Raw genomic sequence first — 19,861 nt, 5'->3', positions numbered from 1 at the left:
TGTCCCTAGGTCTGAAGTGGGTGTCTTATAGACAGCATATAGATGGGTCTTGTTTTTGTATCCATTGAGCAAGCCTGTGTCTTTTGGTTGGAGCATTTAATCCATTCACGTTTGAGGTAATTATTGATATGTACGTTCCTATGACCATTTTCTTAATTGTTTTGGGTTTGTTTTTGTAGGTCTTTTTCTTCTTTCATGTCTCCCACTTAGAGAAGTTCCTTTAGCATTTGTTGTAGAGCTGGTTTGGTGGTGCTCAATTCTCTTAGCTTTTGCTTGTCTGTAAAACTTTTGATTTTTCCATCGAATCTGAATGAGATCCTTGCCAGGTAGAGTAATCTTGGTTGTAGGTTCTTCCCTTTCATCACCTGAAGTATATCATGCCACTCCCTTCTGGCTTGTAGAGTTTCTGCTAAGAAATCAGCTGTTAACCTTATGGGAGTTACCTTGTATGTTATTTTTCATTTTTCCCTTGCTGCTTTCAACAATTTTTCTTTGTCTTTAATTTTTGCCAATTTTATTACTATGTGTCTCAGTGTGTTTCTTCCTTGGGTTTATCCTGTATGGGACTCTCTGTACTTCCTGGACTTGGGTAGCTATTTCCTTTCCCATGTTTGTTAGGGAAGTTTTTGACTATAATCTCTTCAAATATTTTCTCTAGCCCTTTCTCTCTCTCTTCTCCTTCTGAGACCCCTATAATGCGAACGTTGTTGCGTTTAATGTTGTCCCAGAGGTCTCTTAGGCTGCCTTCATTTCTTTTCATTCTTTTTTCTTTATTCTGTTCCACAGCAGTGAATTCCACCATTCTGTCTTCCAGGTCACTTATCCATTCTTCTGCCTCAGTTATTCTGCTATTGATTCCTTCTAGTGTAGTTTTCATTTCAGTTATTGTATTGTTCATGTCTGTTTGTTTGTTCTTTAATTCTTCTACGTATTTGTTAAACATTTCTTGCATCTTCTCGATCTTTGCCTCCATTCTTTTTCCGAGGTCCTGGATCATCTTCACTATCATTATTCTGAATTCTTTTTCTGGAAGGTTGCCTATCTCCACTTCATTTAGTTGTTTTTCTAGGGTTTTATCTTGTTCCTTCATCTGGTCCATAGCCCTATGCCTTTGCATCTTGTCTATCTTTCTGTGAATGTGGTTTTTGTTCCACAGGCTGCAGGATTGTATTTCTTCTTGCTTCTGCTGCCTGCCCTCTGCTGGATGAGGCTGTCTAAGAGGCTTGTGCAAGTTTCCTCTAGAAGTGTGTTGTTTTATTTCCAAATATTTTGAGGTTTTCCAGCTATCTTTCTGTTATTGATTTCTAGTTTAATTCTATTGAGGACTGAGAGTAGATTTTATATGATTTCTTTTTTTTTAACTGGTTAATGTGTACAAGTTCATTGCCACTAGACCTGTCTTACAAGAAATTCTAAAGGAATTTCTTCGAGTTGAAACAAAAGGATGCTAACTAGCAATATGAAAACATATAAAACTCACTGGTAAAGGTAAATATAAAATCAAGTTCAGAATACCCTAATACTGTAATCGTGGTAAGTAAATCACTTTTATCTCAAGTATAAAAATTAAAAAACAATAGTAAAAGTAACCATAGCTACAATAACATGTTAATGAATGCTCAATATTAAAAGGTGTAAACTATGACATCAGTAGTAAAAAATATGGGGGGAGAAGTAAAATTGTAGACTTTTTATATGCAGTTTAAGGTAAGCTGTTATCAGCTTTATCAGCTTTTTAAAAAAATATTACATCTAGAAGGTGTTTTATGTAAGCCTCATAGTAACCACAAAGAAAAAACCTATAGTGGTTACCCAAAAGATAAAGAAAAAGATAAAACATATTATTACCAAAAAAAAAAGAATCACAACAGAAGACAAGTAAGAAAGGAAAAAAGCAACTAAGGAACTAAAAAATAAATAGAAAACAATTAACAAAATGGCAATAGTAAGTCCTTACCTATCAATAATTACTTTAAATATAAAAGGACTAAATTCTCTAATTGAAAGACACAAGGTGGTTGAATGGATAAAAAAATAAGATCCAACAACATGCTATCTACAAGACACTCACTTTAGCTTTAAGGACACACATAGCTTGAACGTGAATGATGGAAAAAGATATTCCATGCAAATTGAGTAACAGATAAAATGGACTTTCAGTCAAAATTGGTCACGAGAGAAAAAGAAATATACTAGATAGTGGTAAAGGGGTCAGTCAATTCTTCAAGAATATACAACAATTGTAAATCCATATGCACCCAACATTAGAACACCTAAGTATTTTAAACAAATATTTACAGAACTGAGGAGAGAAATAGATAGCAATATAAAAATAGTAGGGAACATCAATGCCCCACTTTTCACATTGAACAGATCATCCAGACAGAAAATTAATAAATAACACACCTGAATAACACTATAGACCTAATGGATGTAAGAGACACATACAGAACATTCCATACAACAACAACAAAATACACATTTTTCTCAAGTGCACACAAAATATTCTCCAGGACATTCTATATTGGGTCACAAAGCAAGCTTTAACAAATTTAAGGAGATTGAAACCATATTTAGTGTCTATTCCAACTGCAATGATATGAAACCAGAAATCAGTAACAGGAAAAAACTGCAAATTTCACAATTATGTGGAAACTAAACAACACACTCCTGAATAACCAATGAGTCAAAGAAGTAATCAAAAAGAAAATCAGAAAATACTTTGAGACAAACAAAAATGAAAACACTGCATACCAAAACTTATGGGATGTATCAAAAGCAGTCCTAAGATGGAAGTTTATAGCAATAAATTTGTACATTAAGAAAAGAGAAAGATCTCAAATAAACAACCTAAATTTACACCTCGAGGGATTAGAAAAAGAAAAACGAAGAAACCCAACATTAGCAGAAGGAAGAAAATAAAAAAAGATTAGAGGAGAAATAAATAAAATAAAGATTAGAAAGACAGAAAAAAAATCAATAAAACTGAGTTGGTTTTTTGAAAAGATAAAGAAAATTGACAAAACTTTAACTAGACTAACCAAGGAAAATAAGAGAGGACTCAAAAAACAAAAGTGTAAAAAAAAAAACAAACAAACAAAAAAAAACAAAAGTGTAGATGACAGAAGAGATATTACAACTGGTACCACAGAAATACAAAGAATCCTAAGGTTACTATGACAACAAATTGGATAACCTAGAAGGAACAGATAAATTCATAGAAACATACATACAACCTACCAAGACTGAATCATTAAGAAATAGACAACAATAGAACAATAGAACAGATCAATGATGACTAAGAAGATTGAAGCCATAATCAAAAGACTCTCACCAAAGAAAACCCCAGGACAGGATGCTTTCACTGGTGAATTCTACCACAAATTTAAAGAAGAACTTTTTTTTTTTTTTTCGGTATGCAGGCCTCTCACTGTTGTGTCCTCTCCCGTTGCGGAGCACAGGCTCTGGACGCGCAGGTCCAGCGGCCATGGCTCACAGGCCCAGCCGCTCCACAGCATGTGGGATCTTCCCAGACCAGGGCACAAGCCCATGTCCCCTGCATCGGCAGGCGGACTCTCAACCACTGCACCACCAGGGAAGCCCTAAAGAAGAACTTTAAAAAAAAAATTCCTAAAATTCATATGGAACCACAAAAGACCTGGAATAGCCAAAGAAATCCTGAAAAAGAAGAACAAAGCTGGAGTCATCACACATTCTGGTTTCAAACTAAACTACAAAGCTATAATAATCAAAACAGTATGGTGCTAGCATAAAAACAGACACACAGTCTAATGGAATAGAATGCAGAGCCCATAAATAAACCCATACAAATACACTTAACTAATATTTGACAATAGAGCCAAGAATACCCAGTGGGGAAAAGATAGTCATTTCAATAAATGGTATTGGAAAAACTGGATATTTACATGCAAAAGAATGAAATTGGCGCTCTCTCTCTCTCTCTCTCTCTCTCTCTATATATATATATATATATATATATATATATCACTCACAAAAATTAACTTGAAATGGATTAAAGACTTAAATGTAAGGCCTGAAATTCAAACTCCTAGAGGAAAACACCATGACATTGGTCTCTGTGACCATTTTTTAGGTATTACACTAAAAGCACACTCAATAAAAACAAAAATAAACAAGCAGGACTACCTCAAATTGAAAAGCTTCTGCACAGCAATAGAAACAGTCAACAGAATGAAGAGGCAGCCTATGGGATAGGAGAGAATATTTGCAAACCAGCTAATAGATAAGGGGTTAATATCCAAAATGTATAAGGAATTCATACAACTCAATAGCAATAATAATAATAATCTGATTTTAAAGTGGACAGAGGGCATTTTTTCAAAGAAAACATACAAATGGCTAACAAGTACATGAAAAGATGCTCAATATCACTAATCATCAGGGAAATGAAAATCAAAATCACAATGAATTATTACCTCACACCTGTTAGAATGGCTATTATCAAAAAGACAAAGGATAACAAGTGTTGGCAAGGTTGTAGAGAACCCTGTACACTGTCGGTTGGAATGTAAATTGGTGCAGCCACTATGGAAAAAGGTGTGAAAGTTCCTCAAAAAATTAAAAGTAGAACTCCATATGATCCAGCAATCCCACTTCTGGGTATATATCAGAAGGAAACAAAACCACTATCTTGAAGAGATAACTGCACCCCTGTGTTCATGGCAGCATTATTCACAATAGCCTAAACATGGAAACAACCTAAGTGTCCATGGATGGATGAACAGATGAGATATACATATAATGGAATATTGTAGAATGGTGGTTGCCAGGGGCTGGAGAGGTAATGGGGAGATGTTTGTTGAAACTTGCACTTAAAAGATGAATAAGTTCTGGATATCTAATGTACAGCATGATGATTACAGTTAACAATACTGTATTATATACTTGAAAGTTGATGAGAGAGTAAATCTTAAATGGTCTCACCATCAAAAAAAAAAAATTATGTGAGGTGATGGATGTGTTAACTAACCTTATTGTGGTAATCATTTCACAATGTATACATGTATCAAATCTTCACGTTGTATATCTTAAACTTACACAATGTTATATGTTAATTATATCCAATACATCTGGAAAAAAAAAACTTAAAGAGGAGAAGGAGGGGGGGGTTAGTTCTACATAAGGTGAAAGGCAGAAGAATCACATAATGTCACCACCCAAAGGGTTTCTTAATCATCTATTCAGGTATTTTAAGTTGGCATCCCAGTGGACTATATTCATTCTGAGATAAGTTCTCTTTGGCCAACACAGGGTTTTTGTTTTGTTTTAACTAACCCAACTTTATTTATAAAGTTCTGAAATCCCAGACTCTCTGGAAAGATGGGAAGAGCTGACAAAGCAGAGTCCATATTCCAAGCTGTCAATAATCATTGGCTGAGATTTAACAGCAGGGAATCCCTTTAGACCTTCAGTCTCCTGCCACAGTTTCCAGTTCCAATTCTGTAAAGCCAGAGCTTCCCTCTGTGCTTTGCAGCTACCAGTCATCAGAATTCGCAGGTCCTGAGAGTTTAATCCCCTTGCTCAATGTGTAAGGAAACCAAGGACCAGAGAGGCAATAGAAATTGCCTAAAATCAGAGCCTGTTGTAAACAAAGTGGAGGGCTCGGGCGTCCCCCTAAAGACAGGAGGAGGCCCAGCTGGGATGGTCTTTGAATGACCAAGGACTTTGGCAGTTGTGGACATCTCAGGTTTTAGTGAGGACTTCGGGATCGGAGCTTTGAGCAGGGTAAGCTGCCCCCGGTCCCCAGCTTCCTCCCGGGGGTCTCCTCCCCCACAATCCTAAAGTCCCATTCTGCACTCGCCGGAGTATCCCCAGCACCAGCTCCCGGAACGATGGAATGCACCCTGGGCTCCTCCAGAAGGAGTCACTGTGTAGCAGGAGCGGACGCTGTCACTGGACTCCCTGGAAGACAGGATCCTCGGATCCTCGGCTCCTTCACTGGCGACCCCCTTGGGGCGCCACCTAGGGGTGCAGAGGGCCTCCCGGGTTCTTCGGAATCGCATTATCTAAAAGGCCAAATGTAAATTAGCTAGCTAGTGGGAAGCAGCTGCATAGCACGGGGAGGTCAGCTCGGTGCTTTGTGACCACCTACAGGGTGGGGTAGGGAGGGTGGGAGGGAGACGCAAGAGGGAGGGGATATGGGCATGTATGTATATGTATAGCTGATTCACTTTGTTATAAAGCAGAAACTAACACACCATTATAAAGCAATTATACTCCAATAAAGATGTTTAAAAAAAATAAAAGACTACTGCGTTCCATTCACACGGGGGTACGGAGGGCTCAGAAACTCTCTAGAGGGACCCACCCGCGCCAAGGAGGCTAGAGCTCCATGCGTCCGGCGCCCGGGGAGCACCAGTTGCAGGAGCCGAGTGCCCACCCTTCGCCTCCGCGCAGAGACAGGCGGGGACCCCGGGGCGGAGCCGAGCGCGGGGCGGGAGCACTCGGCCGCGCCCCAGAAGCCGGGAAGAGCTTCGCGGGCGGAGCGCCAACTCTAGCGGAAACCCGGAGACCGCGACTCGCCTGGGAAGCGCGCTGAGCCAGGAAGAAAGAGGAACACCTCCTGCGCAGTGCAAGTGCGGGTCCCCGAGACCGCCAGGTGGACAGGGAAGCGCGGAAGCCCGTAGGTGCAGAGCTCCGCGCAGTCCCGGGGTTCCAGTGGCCGGGCGGGGGGCGTCGCCCGGGCTGAGGGGTCCGATGCCCACTTCTTTCTCTGGGGTCTTCGGGACGCTTTGCCTGCTGCCGCCCTAGGGATGCGCCCTGGCTGGCTCGCACTAGAGGTGTGGATGCCCTCAGATGACCAGGCCGGGGACCGTAGGCTGGGACTGGGCAGTGAGGCCGCAGACCGAGGGAGCCAGTGGGTGGGCGGGCGCCAAACTGCAGGGGAGGGCGTGGACGGGGGACACCCTCGGGAAGGTGAGCAGGAAAGGGGAGGAATTTTCTCTGGGAAAATTCCCGTTCACCGTCTCCTCCCTCCACCCCCAGTTTTCTTCCCGCCCGGAGATCCCACAGGCTTTGCTTCTCGAGCTTAAATTTCCGACGATTTCCGCCCCTGCTGGGGCAGCGCCTCCGGGAGCCGCGCGGCCGTGCCGGGTGGTTAATAAGGGAGAGGAAGGACGGGGATCTTGGAGCGGGCTGGTCAAGGGCAGCGAGTGCATCCAGCGGTAACGGGGAGGGGACCTGCTCTAGCCCGGGCGCCCGCTGTCTCCTCGCGGGTCCCGGGACCTAAGAGCAGCCGAACGTAGAAGCCGAGAGGGCGCAACTCCCGCTTCTCCGTCTCAGGCTGTGCAGTGTCTGTGGGGGTTGGGGTGTCGCGTGAGACGGAGAGGCGACCCAAAAAGAGGACGCCCCCAGCTGCGGTTTTGAGCCTCCCCTCGGGTATATAGTAGGCAGGCGCGCCGCAGGTTGGAGTGTCCCCGCCACCCTGCGACTGCTGTCCCTTCCGGGAGCAGTTCCTGTCCTTCGTTCTCCCTCTCTTCTCAGAGGGCTGGGCCAAACCTACTGTCCAGTTTGGTCCACTTCTTCCTTCCAGCATCCCACAGCCCCCACACTTGGAGTCCTTTCCAGGTGTGCTAAGAGGTGGGGGAAGGTGGTTCATGGCTGGATGGCCGGGAACCCCATTCCGCAGGTGCTGGATCTGGGTTCTTTTTCCAGTCGGTCAGACACAGCGAACCCAATAGTGCCCCATCTCCTGAGGGCTCAGTACTTCAGAGACTTTATTTCCTCCCCCGCGGGCATCTGGAGGCACCAAGAATGTAGAGGACTTAGGCCATAAGAGACAGGTCAGCCCTCAGGCCCTCCTGGGTCCTCACTGACACTTCCCCCACGCCCCTTGGGTGGCTGTTTTCAGTTAAGCGAGGTCTTGGAGCAGCCACCACTTTCAGAGGACACAGACTTTGGTGACAAGATGTGGTACCTCCCAATCAAGGCTGATTCTGGAAGGGGAGCTGGGGGCCTGGTGAAGGGACAGCTCAAAAGAGTGGAGACAGGGAAGGGGAGCAGACAGAGGACTTCTTTCTAGAGCGGCCCAGTAGCGCAGCAGAATTACCTCTCACCCACAGGCCCCTCCACCTGCAGAGTCCTGGTCAGGATCCTCATTCATTCCTTCAGCAGATTCCTATCCAGCCCCTACTCTGTGCCAGGCCCTGGGCTAGGCAACAGGAATTTGGTTTACAGGAAAACTGGGATTCAGAGAGCATAAATCACTGGCCCAAGTTGACTCAGCCTGTCCGTGTGAAAATTGTGACTTCCAAGTCTGTGGACTGGCCAGGACAGAGGGAGCAGTCCCTGCTTTGGGGGAAGGACCCTGCTGTATCACCATCCTCTGGCTTCATTGTCCCTGGCCAACAGCTGGCACAATGTTGTGACTGCCATAGAGTCCTGGGTCAGCTGCCTGAGCAGCTGGGAAAAACTTACAGAAGACCCCTGTGGGGGCTGCTGGGGGGAGGGGGACTGGGCAGTCAAACTGGTCCTGGTCCCTGGACAAAGGGCAAAGATACACATTCTTCTTGGGTGTCTCTGGGGAGTCCAATCCATCCCATGCCCAGTCCCTCTCGATAGCCAAACAGCCAATAGAGGGTTTCCCAATTTCCGGAACTCATGTGTCCTCCCCTCTGTGCCGCGGGTAGTTCTGTCTGTGGGTTAGACACTGTGTCTGGTTGGCCTATACCTGGGAGAACTCTAGGAGGATGCTACCAGGTGTTCTCCTATATTTTATCAACTGGTTGTGTCTCCTTCCAGGATCCATGATGGCGTCTTGACTCCCCACAGATGTGGGCAGGGTGCTAAGATCTCTGACCTCATGAAAGCAGAGGGTCTGGACCCCCAGCTCAGAGTACTCAGACCGCGGAGACTCCTGCATACCACTCACTGGCAAGCTTCACCATGGCAGCCCAGAATGGAAACACTAGTTTTGCAGCTAACTTCAGTATACCCCAAGACCATGCCTCCTCCCTCCCCTTCAACTTCAGTTATGGTGATTACGACCTCCCTCTAGATGAGGATGAGGATATGACCAAGACTCACACCTTCTTTGCAGCCAAGATCATTATCGGGGTGGCACTTGTGGGCATCATGCTGATTTGTGGCATTGGCAATTTTGTCTTTATCACTGCCCTTGCCCGCTATAAGAAGCTGCGCAACCTCACCAACCTGCTCATTGCTAACCTGGCCATCTCCGACTTCCTGGTGGCCATTGTCTGCTGCCCCTTCGAGATGGACTACTATGTGGTGCGCCAGCTCTCCTGGAAGCACGGCCATGTGCTCTGTGCCTCTGTCAACTACCTGCGTACCGTCTCACTCTATGTCTCCACCAATGCCCTGCTGGCCATCGCTATCGACAGGTGAGGATGTTGGGTAGGGGTAAACAGGGAGGTGGCCCAGGTTGCCTCTTTCCTCACTTCAGCTCTAAACGTTGGCATTACTCCAGATTCAAATGCGTGCCCATCTATCGAGGCAAAAGGAGACTTGGTTTCTCCAGTTGTGGCTCATGTTCTCCCAAATGTGGACAAGAGTGAGGCTCCTGAGCCTCCCAGCTCTGGGTTATGCCCCCATACACCACATCTGCTTCAGATACAGGCATGTCATATAACCATGAACCTCACCAAACACAAAAGCAAAAGCAGCATTTTAGGCAGGTTACTACTTAGAAGCCACATTAACTAGGTTAGCCAAGGCAGCTTCAAGTCAAGATAGCATGTGCGAAGTTTTTCCTGTAACCACTACCCAAAGATATAGAACATTTCCATCCCTAGAAAGTTTCCTTGTGCCCCTTACCAGTCATTCCTCCCATCCCAGGCAACCACTGATCTGATTTCTAGCGTCATAGTTTAGTTTTGCCTATTTTTTAACTTCGTAAAAATGGAATCATACAGTATGTACTCTTGTTTTTGGTGACTTTGTGGCAGAGCTGATTTTAAAATAAGATTACAGGGTTCAGTTGCAAAAAAGAGGGAAGGACATTCTTGCCTTTCTTTTTTGCATACATCCATGTGCTTATTTGCATATATTTGCATGAGATGTTCTGTAAGTCCTTGATCTATTGTAAATTTATAAAGTAAAATTTCTAATAGCAGCTTCAGACAAATCTGATACATGTTTTATTTATGTAAATAGCTGTAGGCCAGCACTGGACTACCAGTGGCTCTGCTTGAGGGGGCAATTTGTGTCACATCTTCTTGGTCCACCATTGTGAGTTATGCTCATTTTGATGATGTGTTTTTAATCATCTTTTTCCCTTTTATCTCCTTTCAACTCCAGTTTTTCCCTTATTCTCAGTGCTATTTAGGTCTGTGGTCCTTTTTAATCAAGCCGGTGATTATTTTTCATTTATGATAATATAATACACATACAGGTATAAGAGGCATCTTCCTATTTATAACTTAATTCCTGCAAGAAAAAACAATTTTGTTATCACAACTTTGAGGCTCGTAAGCTCTGAACCCAGTGTTTATGAAACTTACCTATTAACCAAATGCACAAAATTCCCCAGGGGAAATGATACAAAGTATGTTTGGTACAATGGTACAAAGTCAGATTCCTGGGCCCCTACTGAATGGGAATCCCCTGAGCTAGGACCTAGGCATCTGCATTTTACCCAACCCTGAATGATTCTGATGTTTACTCAAGTGAGTTACCACTGTTCTCATCACCTTTGTTCCATTGAAACCTTTGTCTTCCTAATGTAGTTGTGGGGTTTTTCTTTCTTTCTCTTTCTTTCTTTCTTTCTATCTTTCTTTCTTTCTTTCTTTCCTTCTTCCTTCCTTCCTTTCTTTTTTCTTTCTTTCTTTCTTTCTTTTCTTTCTTTCTTTCTTGTTTCTTCTTTCTTTTGTAACATGGGAGATTCTCAGGAAGCAACCATTCTGTTACAATACAGAGTGGCTCATTTTCCACCCCAAACCAGCTCTGCCTCAGTCAGCTTCCAGCTCTGTCAGCCATTCCACCATCTCCCAGTCACCCAAGCAGGAGATACTACCATCATTCTTTTCCTTTCTCCCTGTTCTACTGCCACCCACACACCCCTACACCAGGTGCAGCCCTACCCCAGGTCCTGGCAATAGTCCCTCCAGCTTCATCTCTTGGCAAGTCATGGCTGGACCATCATAATGCTCCTCTAACTTGTCTCTTCACCCTTTCAGGAGCCCCTGACTGTCCCTTGGAATCTATATTCATCCATATTAAGCATCAGAATATCACCACTGAAGAGTCTTTCTAATATATCTCATTCCTTACAAAACCTCCAAAAGTTTCGATGCCTATAGAATACATGCCAAATCCTGAGTCTAGCACCCCAGAGTCTTTGTAATCTGATGCCAATCTGTCTTTTAATCTCATGCTGTGTCTGGGGACACAGACGGTCTTTTCCAAAGGACATTGTGTTTTAAGCATAATAACCACTCCTATCTTCATGTTTCCATAGTGCTTAGTGCAGAGCCTCAAACCTGTGCCTTAGTGTGGTTTACCCCTAAAATAGACCCTGAGACAAGGATTCATGTGCAGGTAGCCCTCAGTAAGCACCTATAGGGAGATAGGAAATGAGGCAGTCAAGGGAAGGCAGTCAATACAAGCTGTGTTATTGAACAAGTTTCCACTGTGCACAGCTGATGCTTATTCCTGCCACAGAACTCTTGGAGCTGGTGTAGATCACACCTCAGAGTTCTCCCAGGAGTGAGAGGGTGGGAGGGAACTAGGATATTTATACACCAACCCTCATAAGTCATTTGTGAGGGCCACTCTGGAAATTCTGTGCAAGTTACCAAGAGGAATCTGGAAGCCAGAGAAGGCCTTCCAACAAAGAAATGCAGGTTTTAGCAGGTGGCAGTGGACAGGCATACAGTGAAGTGATAAAAGCAAAGGGATAATAGAGGGGCACCAACAGCATCTGCTACAACCTGGTAGATCTACAGGTTGCTGGGTTCTACTTTGTGCCCAACCTATACGTATGGAAACATAAAGTAGTAGAAGACACAGTCTTTGACCTCAGGGAGCTTTTCTTCCACACAAAAACTAGAATAATCTAGTGATAAGTGAAGAGTAACTCAGAGAAAGACAGATGATTATGTTAGTGATGCAGTCTGGGAACGCTTCATGAGGAAGGCATTGCAATTCAAGTGTGCTATTCTGATCACCTCCTATTCACCCCGTTGATGAATGCAGGACTCTCCAGCACCAATAGTAGTAGATAACTGAACCCACAACACCTCAAACTAGAACAATGAGGGTGAAAGCACTTGGCTGGTCTCATATACTGCCAGCCCAGGGGAGGAGGACACTGCACACCAGGCAGGGTCACGTGGGAGCTGTGCTTGGGAATAGAATGAACCAGCAGGGGATGTGAGCAGCAGGGTCTATAGTGACAAGAGGCTGAGGTGACCCTTGGCTCCCATGGGAGGATGTGATTGACTTGTTTGGATGATTTTGCCAACTGGCAGGGAGGTGAAACCCATTAGGTTGAGGATTGGGGGTGCAGCTATTCCCACTGATAGAGGAACTAGCAGGACAAGAGCGTTTCTCACTGGGTGGAGGGATATATCTGGTGAAAACAGAGGAACTCACAGCTAGGCTTTTGGGGCCCTGTAGATGTCAAAGCAGCATATGGAATTTCAGCCCTTACAATCCAGGACCCTAATAAATAAATAGCACCCCTCTTTCTCACTCAGTTTCAAACCAACTGAAAAATAAGGCAAAATGATAAGAAAGATGAATGATGTCCAAACTCTCACTTTTGCTGAGATGACACTAATTAAATAATGGGCTTGTATCTGTAGGCATGGGGACCACAGCTTACTCAGAATTAGATAAACCTGCAAACCCTGAAACAGGTAGCAGCAGAAGAGCAAGGTTCATGTGCAGAGGGCCTAGAAGGGATGATATTTGAAGTCATAGAGAACCCAGAAAAAGAGTGTTGACCTCAAGAAACACACATCCAAGCAGATAGATGGCAACAAAGACTTTGCAGATATCCCTCTTGCCAATGAATGAGTCATGCGAAAAGATGGGTTTAAACAAAGTATTATAGCTTCCACCATGCTTTATGTACATTTACCTTCTCAAATAGAATCTTTCAAAAAGCCTACAAGATTGTCTGTAAAGTTATTTTTATCTCCCTTTCACAGATGAAGAAACTAAGTCCCAGGAGCATAAGTAATTTATTCAAGAATTTAGGTGCACAGCTGAAATCCAGGGCTTCTGAATAATGCCTAGGCCAATGTTCTTTATTTTATTATTTAGCTGATGACAACTCTGAATTTTGGAGCATCCTATAGGATAAGGAATTAGAATTTAGGAGTTGACAACAGATTAAGCAGGGCTGTGGAAGTTCTCTTTGACATTGGTTACTGAGATACTTTTCATGCAAGAACCAGACTGAGAGAGTTATTAAGTCTTGAATTAGTTCTGCATTATCTAAGGACTTTGGACTCAGTATGATAGGCAAAATAATGACACCCCCAAGATATCCACATCCTAATCCCCAGAATACGTTATGCCTAAGGGGAATTAAGATAGCAGATGGAATTAAGGTTGCTAATTAGCTGATCATAAAATAAGGACATGAGACTGGATTATCCAGGTGGGCCCAGTGGTCCTTAGATGTGCAAGAAGGAGGCAGAAAAGTCAGTGTCAGTGATGTGTTGTGGGAAGGGCTTGACTGGTTACTGGTGGCTTTGAACATGAAAGGGGGCCCTAAACCAAGGAATGCAGGCAGCCCTAGACAAGAAACAAATGAGATTTTCCCCTCAGAGCCTCCAGAAAGGAACACAGTCCTACCAACAACTTGATTTTAGCCCAGTGAGACACATGTCAGACTTCTGACCTCCAAAACTGTAAGATAATTAATTTGTGTTGTTTAAGCCACTGAGTTTGTGGTAATTTGTTACAGCAGCAACAGGAAGCTGATACACTCAGTATCACAGAGAGACAGTGATTGTGAGATGTCCCTGCCCCAGTGAAAGATTGGCTAGCCCATTTGTCCCAATCTCCAGCCCTGTGAGCCTTGCGCTACCCAGGCAAGTCACGCAGGTTAACTTGGAAAAGCTGGGTCCCATGGATGGGTGAAGAACTCCAGTAAGCACTGCTTATTAATATATACAGCTAGGGTGTAGCCACTGGTTGGGATGGGATGCAACTTTATCTCATGTCTTCAGAAAGCTGCAAGCTGGGGAGAGCCAGGCTGCCATGAGATCTCCTAATTGAAGTCTATAGAGTCAGAGCTGCCAGTGGGCAAGGGGAAGGCAAGAGCCAATAAAACAATCTTATGACAGACATATTGTCAGGGACAGACAGAAATAACATGGCAGAAGGCCTTCTTGGTCAAGTCAGAAACTTGGAAAGGTGACCAAAGGGTCTTGTTACAATAGAAGGGTAAATTGGATAGAATTTCTATGGGTGGCTTCCTGCTCTTGGTCATAACCTGACTCAAGCTCCAGGTAAGGGGTACATATTCATTTCCAAGGTTGTATTGTTTCTTCCCTACCCTTCATGCCTCTTTTCTTCCTCCACCTTCCTCCACCACCTCTTCCTCCACCTTCCTCCACCACTTCTCCCTCTCACTCCATAAAATGCACAGGAATGATTCCAGGGCACTAAATTACCTAAATAGGTGTTGTTAGGTTTTTCTGGAAAGAAGGTATTCAACCTACACAAATGAGCTCATTTCCCACAAAGGGCTCCAACCTCTTTCCCAGGCAGCGTTGCTCACTGGAAAGAGCAGGATAAAAGTTTTATGCTGTGTGCTGCTTTATGGTGTCAAGGCAACTTTACACACCTTCTCATCTGAGCTTGAGACAGCCCAGGGAGTTGGGTGTAAAAGTTTTGTATCAGGAGCCTGGATTCTGTTCCCTGCACCAAGTGAGCTTGGGCAAGTCATTTACACCTCACTAGATTCCTCAGATTCTACCCTTAGTCCACTCCTGCTCTGTAATGCAGGATGACACCTGAGGGGAGGAGAGAAAAATTCCTAGTCCACAGCTCTTCTTTCACCTCTACACTAGAAGATATTTGGATTGAAGGGTTTTGAAAGAATTATGTTCTTAGGCAGAATGGCAAGCTGGAAAGCCAAGGTGGTATCAATAGGGCTTATAATTATGATAGGCCACATGTACATGCCACACCTAGTACATGCCAAGCATTTCACAAACATTATAATATTTAATATTCACAGCAGCCCTGCAAGGTAGGTGTCATTTTATTTCATGTTGCACCTGAGGAAATGAATCTCAGAGAGACTGAGTGATTCACTCCAGCCAAGATTTATTCTGTCTGTTTGACCCAAATCCTGTGCTGTTTACACTAAATCACTCCTCTCCTCCAAATGCCAAATGATGTTGCTAAAATAAGATGAAGCATGTTGATGCTGGAAAATTAGGTACGTGGGGAGTCATTGTGCCATTTTGTCTGCTACTGTGGGTGTTTGGGTTAGTTAAAAACCAATAATGATTACAAGCACACATCATTATTACTGATAGCTTCCCTCCCCCACCAGATATCTCGCTATCGTTCACCCCTTGAAACCACGGATGAATTATCAAACAGCCTCCTTCCTGATCGCTTTGGTCTGGATCGTATCCATTCTCATCGCCATCCCATCAGCCTACTTCACAACGGAAACCGTCCTCTTTATTGTCAAACGCCAGGAAAAGATCTTCTGCGGCCAGATCTGGCCAGTGGACCAGCAGCTCTACTATAAATCCTACTTCCTCTTCATCTTCGGCATCGAGTTCCTGGGCCCGGTGGTCACCATGACCCTGTGCTACGCCAGGATCTCCCGGGAGCTCTGGTTCAAGGCAGTCCCTGGTTTCCAGACGGAACAGATCCGGAAGCGGCTGCGGTGCCGCCGGAAGACGGTGCTGGTGCTCATGTGCATCCTCACGGCCTACGTGCTGTGCTGGGCGCCTTTCTACGGCTTCACCATCGTGCGCGACTTCTTCCCCACTGTATTCGTGAAGGAGAAGCACTACCTCACAGCCTTTTATGTCGTCGAGTGCATCGCCATGAGCAACAGCATGATCAACACCGTTTGCTTCGTGGCCGTCAAGAACAACACCATGAAGTACTTCAAGAAGATGCTGCTGCTCCACTGGCGGCCCTCCCATGGCGGGAGCAAGTCCAGCGCTGACCATGACCTCAAAACCAGCAGCCTGCTGGCCACGGAAGAGGTGGATTGTATCAGGCTGAAGTGACCCACTGGTGTTTCGTAATTGAAAACCCAAAAGCCAGTACTTAGAGCACAATTCACCAATAACCAAGTTCACAGACTGCTTGGGGAAAGGACAACTGTGTTCACACCTCACTGCTCTCAAGGAGCTGGATGCTTCTGGAGTCATAAAATGTGATGCAACTAGGCACAAACCACAGCAGCTGACATTTACTGATAGCTGCTCAACACCTACTGTGTGCACAACCACACCAGCGAGATTAGATAAGGGCAACAGGAGCTGACATTTACTGATTACCTACTGTGCAAAAATATTTAAATAGCAAAATGAAATGGCAGAAGCCATTGGAGTCATTAAGCTATATCCAGATATTTAGGTGGTCAAACAGAGGCCACAGATGGTTATCTAGACTCATTCTTCATCTTCCCTCATTTTATATCTGGCCAGTGCAGGAAAGTCAAAGCCTACAGAATGCAGCACAATGGAGATAAAAGGGTGAATTAGAGGGTGGGGTTTACAGCCTCATGGGAAGACAATTCACGCCATCACACTGAGCTTTCCCACCCAGATCTTATGACCTCCCTAGAACGTTCTCTAGGATTCTGGCTGCCAGAAAAGAATTTTTCTCATAACCAGGTCATTGGTTATCTATAATGGTGTAATTTCAAAGGAAAGAACCAAAAAATTTTCTTTTCCACTGATGCTTGAAAACTCATCATTCTTTTGGGTGAAGACAGACAATCCTGAAATGAGGAACACATCCAGTTCCTGAAACCTTAATGTGAAGGATGTCAGCAGCTCTAGTGTCAGTGAGTAAGGGGACAGAGAAAGGGGTCGAGTTTGCCACTGGCAATGAACGTAATCTGTGTGGCTATTTTGCTAAGGCCTGGGCCACTTTTCTAGAACACACCCTTTCTTGCAAAGACGAGCTCTACTTGGAATCCAAAGACCTGGGTTCAAGTCCTAACTCATGTGACCTAGATGTTTACTGTCTCTGCATCTCAGTTTTGTTCAACGAAACAAGGATGATGAAAATATTTTCTCTGCCTGCCTTACAGGACTGTTGGGCAAGCCCACTGAGGTCATAGTTTGTAAAAGTGCTTTTCAACTATACAAGTGATGAGAATGGATAAGAGATATTGAATGATTTGTTTGGACCCCATCCACTGTGGCTTATTATGGAGAAACACTCCCACTTTTTCATCCTTAGTCTATGGACCAGTGATCCCTGAACTCTTCTCAGTGCAGTCCATCTACATCAGGGCAAAAAAGGAATCCTTGTCCTGGGTTATAATCAGAAAGATTCAACTTCAGAGTCTCAGTTACCCACACCCCACTCCAAACTTTCAGTATCCCTGTGGTCATAGAAGTGTTGATAGTCTTCCCTGCATGTTGCTAAACAGCACATCCCAGGGCTGCCTAAGTCTGTTTGTATAATCACACACCTGTGGTAATTGTGCATAGTTGTCTTCATTTCTTCCTGATTCATTTTGAAGCAGAGTCTATACAAATGGTTTGGGATTGACCCAAATGACCCACATTTGGGCAATTCCTGCTCTTCTATAGTGACGGGGTTATTTAGTTGTTTGCTTGTCTGTGTGTGTATGTGTGTGTGTTTAATTAATTGTTGGTGTTTTTAATCCAACAGTGATGTTTCAACCAACATTTTCCTCCATCACCACCCAGCATGTTCACCTTCAGCCCAATCATTGTACCCTCAGAAAATGCAAACTCACTTTAACATTAGGCTAAGCCAAATTGTTTATAAATTCTGATTAGACAAAATTACACAATGCATTCTAAAGCCAAGCAAGTAAATATTTTGGGGTTATCTGCATTTTCACAAATATGATAACTGCATTTTTATTTATTACCCCTGTCCTGACTCTTCTCCTAAAGATGATTCTTTAAGAGTACACTGTTACCAATTGTGTCTGTCAAAAGAATTCAGTCCCTTTTTCCTTTTTATACTAAAACATGCCATCCTCCCTTCATTTAAATTTAACTGAAACAACTTTTGTAACTATTGGTGAGATTTGTGATTTTCCAGTGAATTAAAGTGTTATGCTGTTATCAAATGAAATTATTAACATATGGAATCTTAACCACACTGTTGAAGCATTTTCCCTGCTAATCTTCTATATGTTAGTATATTTAGATATCAATGAAGTGATAGCCATTTAAACAATTCAACCTTGCAACAGAGAAGGAAGTTCTTGAAGGCATTTTTAGAACAGTGGCAGCTCACACCAGCAACGAGCCTCATCTTGGTCACGTCCCTCAAGCTGCCAGCCCAGGAGTGTACTCATGCATGCAAATAAATCAAAGAACCGCTACTCCATGTTCACGTTACCCTTTCATTTTAAAATCATCTTGTTTGTTTAATGAAAACTGCTGTTTGCATGGAGACTGTTCATTCCTCTAACTGGTGTTAACGTAATAAATTAATTGCACTTGTGCTTACACTTTTCTTTTCAAGACTAATTAATACTAAGCTTAAGATACTTTTAATGCACTGAGATATATAAACATTCATATATACTATTATATATTGGAAATTTAATCTCCTTTGGCAAAATGGATCCATTTCCTTGGCCAGAATAAGAGAAGGATGGCTTTGTGATGAAGCTATTAGATTTTTCTTTCAGCATCCAACATCAAAAATAAGTTGATTCTCAAGTTGAAATCAAAAGATGGCTTCAGGCCCTTCATGGATAAAAACCAATTGCAGACTTCTGAAGGAAAAAGTGACACATGAGGTGGTTAGAAGACTTAAAGTAGTTCTATTTCTAGGGGAAATTTTTGGCTTTGAATCGTATCTCCTCAATTTAACTGTTATCTCTCCCTTGGGCTCAGGAAAACACACACACACACACACACACACACACACAACTACACCTCAATAGGACACCAAAGCAGGAAAAGGCCTTTTAGGACATGTAACTCAACTCACTCCTTTCTTAGGTGAGAAGATCTGAATTTCAAATGAGGAAATGACTTGCTTAAGGATGCACAGCTAACACTAACATTTGCTGGAGCCACAACATTGCCCCCAGGTCTCACTCTGGTCTAGTGAGCTGCATTCAGTAACTGCCCTCCTGTGTCCAAAGGAGGGGACTTCCTCTAAGAATGTTTAAAGGGCCATTTAAACTGGTTTCTGACCTCCTGGGAGAATCTTAATCTGCACAAAAGATACCTTCCTTCCTTCTGGCAAGCAAAGAGTGCATCCATCCAAGGGACTTCATAATCTAGACCCCAGGGTTCCAGAGAAATCAGAATTACACCAGGGTCACTCTAGCGCTCCTGCCTTTCTTTTCTCCTATTGAGAGAAATGCCCCCTCAGGGAGAGGTCTGAGCACATTTGGCTTGAACATACATGGAACTATTTATATGTGATGCTGGAGCCATGTGGGAAAGCAGATTATGAAGAGGGGACCCTGGCCCTAGGAAAAGTAAGCGGTGGGGAAAAGGGCTTTCTCATATTCAAAGGCAAAGCAAGTCCAAGGCCAGAGTGTGCAATCATCACACAAGTTCCAGCTGGCTGATCCTGAGCAGTGGTCCTTCTTCATGCCTCCCAGGAACCAAATGCCTTCTGGTCACCAGGTCAGCCTCTCTCCTGAGGTACACCAACCAGGCTACACATCACCTCCTTGGGTTGCTTGAACCAC

The 19,861-nt window shown here is 43.8% G+C and overlaps 1 protein-coding gene across 1 annotated transcript; it reads left to right on the top strand.

Annotated features, from left to right (window-relative positions):
- The first annotated feature begins 6,546 nt into the window (after positions 1-6,546).
- Positions 6,547-18,623, top strand: PROKR2 (prokineticin receptor 2). Its single transcript, XM_004276446.3, has 3 exons — positions 6,547-6,664; positions 8,782-9,383; positions 15,521-18,623. Exons 2-3 carry the CDS (start codon positions 8,926-8,928, stop codon positions 16,215-16,217), a joined length of 1,155 nt encoding a protein of 384 aa, XP_004276494.1. The 5' UTR covers positions 6,547-6,664; positions 8,782-8,925; the 3' UTR covers positions 16,218-18,623.
- The last annotated feature ends 1,238 nt before the right edge of the window (positions 18,624-19,861 follow it).

The sequence above is a fragment of the Orcinus orca genome, chromosome 16 (assembly GCF_937001465.1).
Source record: "Orcinus orca chromosome 16, mOrcOrc1.1, whole genome shotgun sequence".
Classification (NCBI taxonomy): Eukaryota; Metazoa; Chordata; class Mammalia; order Artiodactyla; family Delphinidae; genus Orcinus; species Orcinus orca.
This window is presented reverse-complemented; position numbering and strand designations above follow the sequence as displayed.